The sequence below is a fragment of the Stereum hirsutum genome (genome assembly GCF_000264905.1).
Source record: "Stereum hirsutum FP-91666 SS1 unplaced genomic scaffold STEHIscaffold_20, whole genome shotgun sequence".
Taxonomy (NCBI): domain Eukaryota; kingdom Fungi; phylum Basidiomycota; class Agaricomycetes; order Russulales; family Stereaceae; genus Stereum; species Stereum hirsutum.
In genome coordinates, this window is record NW_006763150.1 from 306,182 (window position 1) to 318,682 (window position 12,501).

General features: G+C 49.5%; 3 protein-coding genes across 3 annotated transcripts; 1 reads left to right on the forward strand and 2 right to left on the reverse strand.

The window, feature by feature from the left end:
* Positions 1-392: 392 nt before the first annotated feature.
* STEHIDRAFT_142795 (uncharacterized protein) lies at positions 393-1,801 on the forward strand (the record flags this gene model as incomplete). The annotated part of the gene is made up of 4 exons (XM_007310420.1): positions 393-760; positions 832-1,456; positions 1,529-1,733; positions 1,790-1,801. Coding segments are annotated over exons 1-4 (1,185 nt in total), but the record flags the coding sequence as incomplete, so codon positions are not given.
* A 2,379-nt stretch (positions 1,802-4,180) lies between these two features.
* Positions 4,181-8,386, reverse strand: STEHIDRAFT_87307 (Oligosaccharyl transferase STT3 subunit). Its single transcript, XM_007310421.1, has 12 exons — positions 8,142-8,386; positions 8,062-8,079; positions 7,968-8,004; positions 7,712-7,911; positions 7,011-7,240; positions 6,771-6,956; positions 6,509-6,716; positions 5,685-6,454; positions 5,329-5,614; positions 5,182-5,270; positions 4,352-5,089; positions 4,181-4,291 (listed from the first exon to the last, which is right to left on the reverse strand). Exons 1-11 carry the CDS (start codon positions 8,297-8,299, stop codon positions 4,938-4,940), a joined length of 2,334 nt encoding a protein of 777 aa, XP_007310483.1. The 5' UTR covers positions 8,300-8,386; the 3' UTR covers positions 4,181-4,291; positions 4,352-4,937.
* A 195-nt stretch (positions 8,387-8,581) lies between these two features.
* STEHIDRAFT_87309 (uncharacterized protein) lies at positions 8,582-10,770 on the reverse strand. Its single transcript, XM_007310422.1, has 8 exons — positions 10,385-10,770; positions 10,215-10,323; positions 9,970-10,140; positions 9,844-9,906; positions 9,720-9,785; positions 9,528-9,650; positions 9,392-9,456; positions 8,582-9,321 (listed from the first exon to the last, which is right to left on the reverse strand). The coding sequence occupies exons 1-8, from the start codon at positions 10,537-10,539 to the stop codon at positions 8,676-8,678; spliced, it is 1,398 nt and encodes a 465-aa protein (XP_007310484.1). The 5' UTR covers positions 10,540-10,770; the 3' UTR covers positions 8,582-8,675.
* Positions 10,771-12,501: the final 1,731 nt, after the last annotated feature.

Sequence of the window (12,501 nt, forward strand, 5' to 3'; positions counted from 1 at the left end):
TTTCGAACTCCGCATTTGGCGGTGGCTGTCGGTGTGGCCCAAATAAATACGGTGTGGCACACATCAGTGGATGCTGGGACTGTAAGTAGAAGCCGAACATCATTCATGATAACATAGATCGTGTCAGAAGAGAAATTAAATGTACAATGACAACTGACATACACAAGCTGCTCTCACTAACTGATACTAAGACTCAATACAATTTTGCAGGCCGGAATCTCATTTCAACTCGGCGTCCTGCGGTCATTTTCGGTCCCCGCCAATGCCTTATTCGGAAACGAGGGCAATGATCGCGCCGGTTGATCAACAACGACACCTTCGTTCATCCACCATTGTGACTAGCAAGTTCGCCGTTCGTCGTCGTCGCGAAAGAGATCCGAATACAAGGACGGGGATCCTGGTCCATTCCACCCTCGATGGCCTTCACTCGAGCCCAGAAACGTGCGAAAACGCCACATCTACCGACAGAGCTACTTGCCGCGATTGCACGCCAATTGTCGTTGGATGAACTGACGTCCCTTTGTCGAGCCAACAGACAGTTGCACGAAATTGCCATCCGCGAGCTCTATCGGAGCATGCACATATCGTTCTGCGCGTCCAACTCCCGTTTCGGCTCAAGTTCTTCCAAGTCAAGCAAGACGGAGTTGGTTAGGGTAAAGAAGACAAACTTGTCTGAAGACATGCGTCGTCTATGCGAGACCTTGCTCGGAGACTCTGAAAAAGCAGGTCAAGTTCAATGCATTGTACTGAAAAATATCGAGTGCGTTTACGATTTATGATCTCGTTTGGAAAGCGTTTGTTAGCACTGACTTTATCGTATTATATCTATAGCGCTGCGATGTCGGACTCCCAGTTGTTGGTAGACGCTTTGACGAAGTTGCCATCTCTGAAAGTGCTCCGCATCTCCTATCGTGGGTCTTGGAATTTTCATCCACCATCGTCTGTGTCGGTCAAAAAACCTATCAATCGTTGGGAGAAATTCTTCAGTGGTGCCGCTACTCCCCTCCTCCGAACCCTCGAGCTGCACGTGGATGATATCAAACCAAGTTCCCTGCTCGCGTTCCTGCGTTTACATCCTTCACTGGAAGCTATCGATTTTCATTCGGCTGTCCAGTATAAGACGTGCGCGACGAAGGGGATCCATTCCGACTCACTTCCTCAGCTCTCGTGCCTCTCGTGCCCTGTCAACTGGCTTCGTTGGATGCCGTCTAGCGGTTCTCTGACGACTCTGTCGTTGTACGGCATAATTAAAGTCGGAACTCACGATTCGCTGCTCCTCACAAAAGAAAAATTACGTCCTTTGACAAGCATACCCAGCTTGAAACATTTATCAATCCACCTTGCGTCTTCTCCAAAGGGCACGAATTTGATCACGTGCATTGGGAGCTTTGTCCCGGAATTGGAGGAATTAGTCATTAAATTGTCCCTTTGCCTTTGTGCGGCGTATTTTTTATCGGTGGGTAGCTTCTCGTTCAATCCGCGCATCACTTCTGATCATAGGATATTGATTAACAATGTACTTGTTCAGGATATGTCCAACATAGAGTTTCTGTCCTCCTTCTCAACCTTCAAGAAACTTTCGTTCTTAAAAGTCACAGTCGATAAACGTCAGCCTCTACAACGTGCCATTTTGGCTCTTCATCAGAAAAGGTTGGGAAATGGTCAGAGATTGAAAACGATAAGCGACGAATGTTCGACACTGGATCAGATCGTTCTACAAGGAGGATGTCACGGTCAGCTGGACGCATCTACTTTTCCTGGTATTTGTCTCTGACGTGAAGTCTTCTAGTTCGCGAGATTTGGACAAAAGAGAAACAAAACTGGGTGATGGCTGGGGTGACCCAGTGGCGGCGGCCCTAGCGTCGGGCCCATATCTTAGTCCCGAAGTCAGAAAGTTGTGCGCTTTATTTACGTCTAGATTTGGCCAGCCTAGTCTATTACTTTAAGCTAGAGGGTCAAGACGGAGAGAAGGGCTGTACTCGCGGTCTCCTTATACTACGTACGTACTCGTGCTGACGTAAAGTCTTCTAACACGCGCAGACCAACGTGCCGGTTCTCTGCCCACCTTCCACTTCTTTCTGTCTCTTGCTCGTTCACCTTTCCTCCAATAAATCCCAGTTTATTTGTGCATGACATCTGAGTTACTAGTATTCATTTCATAAACATTTTTTTCCACCCAGGCCCCTCTCCCTGTTAAAATATTTGATATAAACTCATGAGGGCTACAACAGCACCTCCCATAAAGATGGACATAGAGAAGGCACTTATGGTTGCATTGACTCTATGATAAAAATCTGAAGAAATCTTCACATATATTAGATACTTTTACTGATGTGAGGTATGACATATGTAATGGTCCAGTCATTTAATACAAGAAAATACACAGTGGGCCACATTTGACTTCTCCTCTAGTGATTCAAAACTATTGGGTTTGAGGGGTGCTCGCACAATTTAGTCTAACGTCCCTACTCATATGAGTAAGCCTGACATATGGAGAGTTTTAAAAGCATTTTAGAACCAAATTCTGTGTCACTGCTAGGGCACAGAGTGCAAAGTTTCCACAATGGGCCACACAGCGATAAGGTGATGCAAGGTCCTTAGCTGTGTAATGCAGCTTTCGCCCTTTCATGTGTAACATTGGAGCGCTGTATAGAGTGTTGTGTTATATTAGCTATGCCAACGTCAGCACGAGTACAGTGCAGTCAGGGTGAACGCCAGTCGCTCGGCTCGACGCTTGTTTCAATTTGACGCCGTAGAAGGTTGCATTTGAATCTCCGCTTGCAATTCACGTACGACGTGTTCGGCAGTGCGAGCTTACACATCTTGTCCTCTTGTTGATACTGTCATATTTCGAGTTTTCACTCCCGTTTCTTAATACTGCAATCCTGAGAACTATTCGACCTGGGGTACGATTCATTCGAATCGACGTCAACTTCAAACCCCTAGTACTAATTCAGGTCGTAGGCTTCTCGTCAGCCTATTCGCAGCGAAGTTGCAGGAGGATCGCGGTCGAGCATCAGTGACGTTCCATGCGTCTTGAACAGGAGAACAAAACCCACCTCTGTCTTCCGACAGAAATTCTTAGCGAGATTGTTGAACTTGCTCCGCTGGGACGGGATGACGTTGTGTCACTCTGTCTCGCAAGCCGTGTTTTCCACGCGCTTGCAGTTGACAAGCTCTATCGAACCATCTCGCTGAAAAACATGGCCAATTCTCCTGAGCTCGGCGTCGATTATCTGCATTATCGTGTCGCCCGACTATGCGAGACCCTTTTGGAAAACCCTGTCAAAGCACATTGGGTGCATAGTCTGGAAATCAGGGATCTAGAGTGAGCATATACACGACTTCATTCCTATTGTTCCCTCCTTGATCCTCTTTTATTTTGCACAGCGCATTTCTCCCAAGCTTGCAAGGAACTTTCATGTTGCTTCAGCACACCATCGTCAGGCTACCTAACCTCACAAATCTCCATCTCGCCGATCAGTTTTCACAGGCGCGGTCCTTCCACTCCCCTATGCCGAAAGTTTGGATACAATTTTTGTTCTCCCTCATCACTACACCAACACTGCGCAAATTCACATTAGCCATGTATCATATAGAGCCGGTGGTCGCATATAACGTTATCTCCCAACATCCCTGGCTACGTGAAATCAACCTCTTCGGTGTCAGCTCTGGTCCAATGAAGTATCCGACGATAGAGTTTCCGCAGTCGAGGTTTCGCATTCATAACCTCGAGAACTTCCGAGCCCCACTCCGATGGTTATTGGATGTCCCATCCGTTGACACACTATCTACCCTGTACTTATATGGGGATCTCGTGTCCAAAGGGTTCTCACAAAGCGGAGTTTTTTTAAACAAACTCCAAGAATTCACAGGCTTGAAGTCGCTGAGCCTGGAATACCGGGAGTTCCCTCAAGTTACCAATGGGGCTATCTTGGATCATTTGGGTCAATTTGTTCCCCGTCTCCGAGAGCTCGAGATTCGTGTTTGTTACTGCGTGTGTTACCATCCCATGCGCTCAGTGAGTCTATTCAATAACATCCCCCGTCATGTATATAGGACACTGCTAATGTATCTATTCACTTGCAGACCCACATGGAGGGTCTTGTCCATCGCGTCCTTCCGAACTTTGAGGCACTAAGGACCTATACATGTATTGTTGCAGCCCCCCATTCCCTTCGTTACTCCCGCCACGAATCTGACCACGGAGGTCAGCTAAAGGAGATAGGAAATGCCTGCATGACGCTTAGACGGATTACAGACTTACATTGGCAAGATGGCGGAAGTTTAGGTTAGTGCTTCCGACTAGCATGTGTTCGACCTACGTCTTTGCTCAATGTTGTACGAATAGATCATATACTGCAGAGCTGGGTGGTCGGAGGGAAAGAGTGGGCTTTGATGGACGAATGAACTCAGCAGCGGGATGAGTCTTCGAGCGTGTGTGTGAACGATGGTCATTTATCCGGTTTCGATGCACGACGACCACTCTAGGGCTATCGATGTGAGTATGCACACTATTATCATACAATTGCTGAAGTTTGCGTTCTCACTTCATTGTCCACTCACACTTTCTCACTACACTCAATTTTGCACGCTCTTCCATGCTATACTCATCCTGTTTTGCTGTTACCGTCACATCACAATCTGCCCATCCTTCGTGCGTCGTTGTCGCGTTCGAGCACGAGAAACAACTATGCTGGTGCCACAATTTCCGCTCTTACAAGCCTTACTTAGCCTTGCTTTTTGATGCTCTGCCCATGCGTTTTTTTCATACCTATCACCGTACTATCGCATCCCCCACTTCTTGCGCCTTCGAACAGATATCAAAGATTTCTAAGTCTTTTATCCGCACCGCTAGCCCTTGCCTATGCACGCACGCAGCACCACACAATAATATTGTACTACTTCAGAGCCACATCCAGATCCTCGTGTCCCGTCTACGCAGACCTCCTCCGCACAGGCGGCTTTGTCCGCTTGCGCTTCTTCCCATGGACGAACGCGTTCGCCGTTTTGAGGTCTCGTCCGAGCGGGTCCTCCTTCTTGACCTGGTAGATGCGGACGATCCAGTTTTCTGACGTGAAGGCTTCCTCTGCAAACACGAATCGTAGACATTGGGTTAGCGATATGCATATAGGGTCCACAGGGGAGAGATAGAGGATCAGAGCCAGAGAAAGTACGCACCAAGGTAATCGAGGGTGGGGCCTTGACGGGGCATTTGTTGTCCTCTGACACGGTCGACGGGCTGCTGGCTACCGAACAATTCCGAGAACCTACGCATCACGAGGTCAGCGATACTACTCATAACAAGAGTCACAACACGATAAATACCTGTAGTAAGACATCTTGTACATCAAGCTGTTCTTCATCGTCGACGACGCCTGCTCGTCAACACGGTAATCGCCACTCGGGGTGAAATAGTTCGGCTCCTGGATCTCGTCGGGCCAGACACCCTGCGCGATACGAACCATCCAAAGGAACTTGTTGATATCGTCTCCGGAGTAGCCGATCAGACCACCGAAAATGACGAGGACGTAGTCAACGTCGTGTTTGCGGAGGATGGGGTAGGCAACCTCTTCGGTGCTGGACATGGCCTTGCCGACAGTGGCAATGTGGGCTAAATAGACGATGGAGTGATCAGTCTGACCGTCGCTACCAAATGCAGGGGCGAGATGAGAAGAACGCACTATTGTTCCAGGTGTTATTATCCACCAAAGTGGGCCTGTCAGCCATGCCCGCAATCTGGTATCCATAATCCCACCAACTCATGACGACGGCCGTCTCCGGAGTGTTCTGCCTCAACCAATAATACGCCTCCCTAAAGTCGTCGATGATACTCAACCCATCCGCATTATGGCTCGCCAACACGACCGAAGGCGAAGAGTACGCATTCGAGGTGACCCAGGTACAATGGGCGACAAAGAACAAGAGGATACCGACGGCGTTGAGGACGGCGGTAAGACGCGCGTCGATGCCGAAGATACCTTTCTGTCTGTCGGCGGCCTTCTTCTTGGATCCGGTCGAGGAGGAACCAGTGGTCATCCCGACGAGAAGCTCGCTGACGGTTTGGTTGGAGTTGGCGCCTTCTGCGGCAGCCTTTTCCTTCTTGGCTTTTTTAGCCTCCGTGTGGGAAGGGGTACCCTCGACGGCTTCTTTCTTTTCGGTAGGTTTCTCGGGCTCTTTGGGATCGATGTAGGTATCAAGGAGAGTTGAGAGGGCGATGGCTGCGGTGACGACAACGACCGGAGTGAGGGTGAGCATAAGACGGACCATGACACCAGCGAAGTAACTGGCGACGAGGGCGTAGATGATCACGAAGACGTGTTCGTCACGGAGTTCACGGAAGCAGAGGACGACACCGGCAGGGAAGAGGAAAATGAGGAAGTGAAGGTCCATGAAGAACGAAGGCCAGGCAGTAGGCTGGTGCTCGGACACGGAAGCGATGATGGGGATGTACCTGAGCACCATGTTCAGTGGAAGAACTGGAGGTATATGTATGTCTGTGACTCACTTCTTAGCATAGCCGGTGTCCCAGAGCGAGTAGAAACGACCAGTCCAGGGAGCGATGGCGCCCTTGTACGTGAGTCCCACGATGCCGATTGCGCCAACGACACCCGCGGCAATAGAGGACGCGAAAAGCAAGTTGTTGAACTGTTTTGATGAGACATGAGAGCGAACAAGCTGGACAAAGGCGACAATTTGAAGTAAACCGAAGACACCTGGAAACAATCATAAGCTACTGCAGAAGCAAAAAAGAATTATGAGGTACGTACCGAGCGCTCCCATGTGCTCACTGGTGCGCACGGGCTGGAAGCCGACAAAGGGCACTTGCATACTGGAAAGCGTGCCGATAGCGTACCAGGACGAGTAAGCAACATATAGCTTGTTGCTGAAGCGGCCCATGAGCAGGAGCGCGAGAGCGTGAAGAGGGATCATGTTGGTGATGAAAGCGTAACCACCTGTAATAACTCAGCACCAGAGATCGATATATTTCATGGTCGTCAATAACTCACCCCAGGCAGCCACCATGTAGAAGTAGAACAGAGCGGCGAGGGTGCCGAAGAGAGCGCTACCGTTCTTGAGAGCCTTGATCCAGAGGAAGAAGGTGAACATGAGAAGGAAGATGGCGATGGCTTCGTTGTCGTAAGATCCAGCTACGGAACGAGAGATATATCCGGGCACGATGCCGATGAGCGCTGCAGCCAAGAGACCGGCACTTTCATCCTTCATTTCTTTCGTGAACCTGAGAACATAAAGATCAGCGGAAGCTCGGAACAAAATCTCTCGAAGACAGTAGTCAAGCACGAGAGAAAAAAAGGAAGCACGGAAAACCAATTTCTTTTAGTGAAGCGCGGGATGTAGTCAACTGTCCCCAATGGCGTACTCGTCTGAAAACCTCTTCTTCACATGAATGAAATGCAATAACGCTCTGACGGGGATTTCGCACAATACACGTCACTGTCAAGCTGAATACACCTCCGTGTGCTCTCGGTACCTCGTAAACTTAAGACCAGTGACACCACCTCACTCGTTGTAGTTATCAGTCCGAACAGGGGCTTCTGAGCCAGGTGAGACCAACGAAATCACGAGCAGTTCTCTCCGGTGCAGGGGTAGTCGTCACCTTTATCCCGAGAGGTGGGATATATCCAAATTGCAATACCAGTCCCAAACAATGAAAGAAGCTGAACAGCATTCAATAAAACGAAACACTCACATATATGTAGCCCACGCCGTCAACGAACTAAAACCAGGAGCCAACAACACACAAATGTTGCGAATATCGACGGGAAGGTTGATTGCATGGAGGAGGCTGTAGATGACGCCGCTAGTGGCCATCAAACCGGGGTAGATGGTGCCACCGACCACACGTCCTAGAGGATACCACGCAGTAGGATCGAACCAGTTCCAGAATTCCTGTGATGTGCTGTGTGATCAGTATACGAAGTAATCTGAGTACACAAGAAACGCACGTAGAAGCCTTCTGAGGCAAGAACTCGCGTAGCTCGGCTTTGCACATACTTCCGTTAGTATATGATCCAGACAGCTCATTCGTGTAACACTCACTAGTTAAACCATGGGTCGCTACACACCACAGACATGAATTCAGCAAGACAACAGAGTGTATTCAGCCATTGTCAACGTACAATTCATGGATAATACTCTCAAAGTTGATGACAGCAAACAAACGCGAAGCAATAGCAGCCGCCGAGATGAGGCCCAAAGCAACGATCCGTACCAACGAAGTTACGTTTGTGACCGTCGCCGGGGACAAATTCGAGGGAAGCGGGTAGGCCTCTGGCATCTTGCCCAATCCCTGAGTAGGATAACAAGGATTGACAAGGGTGATAGAGGCGGCCGAGGTTAGAACAGAGTGAGTAGAACGAAGGAGAGTGGAGGTATTTAGAGACGCGCTGGCTGCGCTCTCACAGCGACGTGTCTCCCCGCCACGTGGGCTCTATTTCGAGTTCGTTTGCGCCACAGAAGCGGCGCGGATGTGGCCCGCTCGTACTTATTTATTCTGTCTCTGGACAAGTCCATGAATGAAGGATGTGATTGACAGAAATACAGTGTGTATTGATATGCGTGAGTGGTGGTATCTATGTGTACAGTGCTAGTAATCGACTAGGAACGAAAGCAACGAAAGCAGCTCGACACGACAAAGAGTCTCAGAGACATGCTCAGAGCGTTTCAGGTTTTGCTTTGTTAGTGGCTTGCTCAGGAACATCTTTGAACATGTCCGAAATAAGCTCCATGGGAGATTTGTCCGAGTCGACCATCTTGTCAGCAGCGAGTCGCACCCCTCTATTCGCCAGAGCCTGCGCCTCATCAACCAGTTCCCCTACATCAGCAGCTAACGACTCCAAACCATCTTCCTTGTCCCCCGCTTGTGTACTATCGGCGTTCGTAAGATCAGTGTGTTGCCTCGGGGAGGCTGGATTTTCTGGTGTTGTCGATGACTTCGTGAGCTTGGTGTCAGTGGCCTGAGCGGGTTGCTTTTGACCACCTGTACCTGGGCTAGCAGCACCACCCGACCTCACACTAACAGTCTGTGCCGCCGCCTTAATCTTCTCCGCGAAGTCCACCCCATATTCCTCGAGCATTTTCGAGCCTAACGAAGCTTTATCTCCAAAGAAATAAGTGGAGTTTCCTTCACCGTTGGCGATAGCCTTAAGTTGCTCCAGACGGGCTAGAGAAAGAAGGGCCGAGAGCGCCATTTGACGTTGAGCAGGGGATGGTGAGATGTCGGGGGAGGAGGTTAGGGAAGAGGCGAGCTCTGCGACTTGTTTTGAGAGGGCGGAGGCTTCGAGGATGGATTGTTTGTTCCTTGAGTGTGCAGAGTCGATGTCAGGTTGTAGTCGATAGGTCTGGCCCAAGGCGGGAGGTGGAATCATACCGGGCTTCAGCTTCACGGACGATGACGTTGTAGGTAGCTTCCGCTTCGTTGGCCTTGGCTACGAGCTTCAGAACACATTGACAGGATTAGCACGATACATCGAGAATGGTTGAGCTTGTGACGGAAGACGACATACATGCCCTTCTGACTCAAGGATAACTCGTTGCTTGTGGCCCTCCGCCACATTGACCTGCGCTTGCGTATCCAAAAGCTGCTTTCGTCTATTACGCTCGGCTTCCATCTGGAGCTCGAGTTGGCGCTGCAGATCATCGTAGGGACAAGTTGAGTGGATTGATGCAAATGTGGAAGGGTTGGACGAATGACAAACCTCGACCTCTCGATTAGCTGGTTGAAATGTTTGAACTTCGAACCGGGAGCACTCGACGCCCCAGTTCTATATCGCACAGTGGTTAGCCATACAACCGACATTTATAGAGTGGTGGGAAGCGTACTGAAATGGTGTTCCCAATGACGACGTTCAGCTGCTTGTTCAGTCCATTCCTATCGCTGATGACCTATAATCGCCACCCGAAGTCATTTCAATGTCTTACACCCCGAGCTTCATTACGTCGACTGACCTGATCATAACTGAACGACCCCAACACACTCCTCATCGCCGATTGTCCAATCTTCGTGATATTTTCATGGACATCGCTGACCGCAAAACAAGCCTTATAGCTGTCTTGCACACGATAGAAAAGCGAGCCGGAACAGGTGACTGGGACGTTGTCCGCGGTGTAACCCGGGAGCTAGTGTGCGATGCAAATGGTATGTAGATGTCAGAGCTACCGGAAAGGAAAGAGGTTCGTAGTGGGGAACGTACCTTGGGTATCTGGATGGATGATTCCCTCATGTCCAGGTTGACAATCGTATGATAAAGTGGGATCGCAATTCGTAATCCCGGTTCGAGATGGACGGGGTCTCTTCCAAGTCTGTGGCACATAGACGTGAGTTCTGGTCAACAGCACAAAGCCGAAAACAAACGAAACGAACCTCAACCGCCATGCCTCATGCCCCTGGTGTATGATCGTGAAAAACCCTCTCTCTAAGGGAAGCCGTGAAGCAGGTCGAGCAACACCAGCGACCGTACCCGAAGTAAGTCGGCGAGCCATACAAGCCTGAGAACGTGCGACAGCTAGACTACTCATTCTACTTCAGAAGAACCTCGAGGTAAGAACGAGCCGAGTATATGGTGGACGATGCGAACGACAACTGAGACCGGAGTCCGATGCACAATTGGGATATCAACACCAAGTTCAACTTGTAGTTCGCGAGTCGTGACCGGTGTGTAGTGTGCGCTGACTCCCCTCTCGGACGGCAGCATCAGTCTTTAAGTACCTCGTCAACGGGCTAACAATAAAACGCGGTCCCCAGACGCGATCCCGCGAGCGGGAAGACGAACAATGCAGCGCTGTACGAAGCCGAGCGAACGCGCGTCAGGAATGCGCGACTGCTCGGGGCGTTGTTGAACGGTATGGACGCGCAATTTACTTGCCGAGTGGCCGGGGCACACGCCACAAAGGCTTCGCGCCGTTCGCATATATAAACGAGCAAACGAAGACCAAGAAGAAATAACTCTCTCCTTCTGAATGCACGGCAACCAGGTTCCAATTCGTTCTCGGATTCTCTATTTTCTCACCCATGCCTGCCAACTAGTTAGCCAGGCCATAGGAGAGCTACTGTGGCGGACTAGGATCCTGGACAGATGGGCTTTCTCGCTCATTTAATCAATTTCATGTCTATGACATGCAAACTAAGTGACACATTTAGGTAGTCCGACATATATTAAGTATATTTACAACTATTTAGAGAGCTTGATGCAGTAAACCATCGTCAATGAATATTCTGCGACGACGAGTGGGGAAAGTGGCAAAACAGGGAAGCTGGACGCGCGCCGAAAGGGCCCGGCTATTGCCGAATGAGTGGCGAAAAAGATGTCAAAAGGCGCCACACCCCCTTGCCCACCGATTTCGTACACATAATCGTTAGACGACCAGCAGCAAGAAGTACCCATAGCGTTTTAAGATAGATAATTCTATCTGTGTAAATATTTGTGGGGTTCTGCACGACTTTCTGCGCTCAGGTTTCATTCGGATGTTTGAGAGGTGCAAAATTGGTCATTTCTCTAAAACCGTGCCGTCTAGAAGCCAAACAGTCTGTTAAAAACAAGCAGACCTTGGCAGAGGAATTATTTTGTTCGGTCTCCAAGACCATAAACTTTTTGTATGAGGAAGATCATGGATGCTGGAGCTAGAGCCTCACGAAGTGGGAGCCTCTTGTGGCGCCTTAGCCAGAGGATCCCCTCAACAAAAGATGTCCCATGCAAAAGTAGGCAACCATGGTCTGCCAGAATAATTTAGAATCACTTATGGCATGTCCCCATTTATACCACACATAGATTTCTACGAGCATGTACGCTGATATTAAAGGCGAGTCGAGGTGTCCATGTCGGTCGAGCTCCCTGCATGTGGCAAAATGGCCACACAAACCCCATCTCCGACAACATTTCACCATCTTCTACAAAATACTCACAAGAATCACACAAAATATTTTTACATATCGCACGGGACGATGTAGGCCTACAAGTAATCTAGAGCGATGAAGGCACGAATATGTGTGCTTGAAATTCCAGAAAAGTTTGTCCAGCTTCTATGTCCGTCCAGCTTCCTAGTCCGCCACAGTATTAGATCCTGCATCTTTAGTCGTATCCTACGTCGTTGACGGCCTGGCCGTTTTGCCGGCATGAATATCCTGCATGTGCCCATATTCATGTATTCGATCCTGAGCCCCTAGAAAGTATTGAGATCTGGTTCGCCTCTCCATGTAGAAAATCTCCAAAGATGGTTGAAAAGATAACCACGTCTTCTGAGGACAAATGACGAGGACTAGTGTATGGCCACATCGTTGACAAAGTGTTGTAGGAGCGGCAGGATCATGTTGGGGGAGGAGCTTATTCGTAACCTAAGGCAATCTGGTATGTGTCAGACATGCTAGATGCATCCAAGGGGAGCAGCCAAACGACGTACTCTCGTGTATTCCCTGCTACTGGTTTCCCCGTGACAGTGGCCTGGGGCCACTCAGTGTCGACCAGCCGTACGAGGGACAATGAC

Excerpts from the sequence above, each read along its gene's own strand:
- STEHIDRAFT_87307 (XM_007310421.1), bottom strand. The coding sequence starts at position 8,299 with ATGCCAGAGGCCTACCCGCTTCCCTCGAATTTGTCCCCGGCGACGGTC. Across the intron at positions 6,957-7,010 it reads CTACATGGTGGCTGCCTGGG|GTGGTTACGCTTTCATCACC; the intron begins GTGAGTTATTGA and ends GAGTTATTACAG. Across the intron at positions 5,615-5,684 it reads TAATAACACCTGGAACAATA|CCCACATTGCCACTGTCGGC; the intron begins GTGCGTTCTTCT and ends TCGTCTATTTAG.
- STEHIDRAFT_87309 (XM_007310422.1), bottom strand. The coding sequence starts at position 10,539 with ATGAGTAGTCTAGCTGTCGCACGTTCTCAGGCTTGTATGGCTCGCCGA. Across the intron at positions 10,324-10,384 it reads CATGAGGCATGGCGGTTGAG|ACTTGGAAGAGACCCCGTCC; the intron begins GTTCGTTTCGTT and ends TATGTGCCACAG. Across the intron at positions 9,322-9,391 it reads GTCCGTGAAGCTGAAGCCCG|GAACAAACAATCCATCCTCG; the intron begins GTATGATTCCAC and ends TGCACACTCAAG.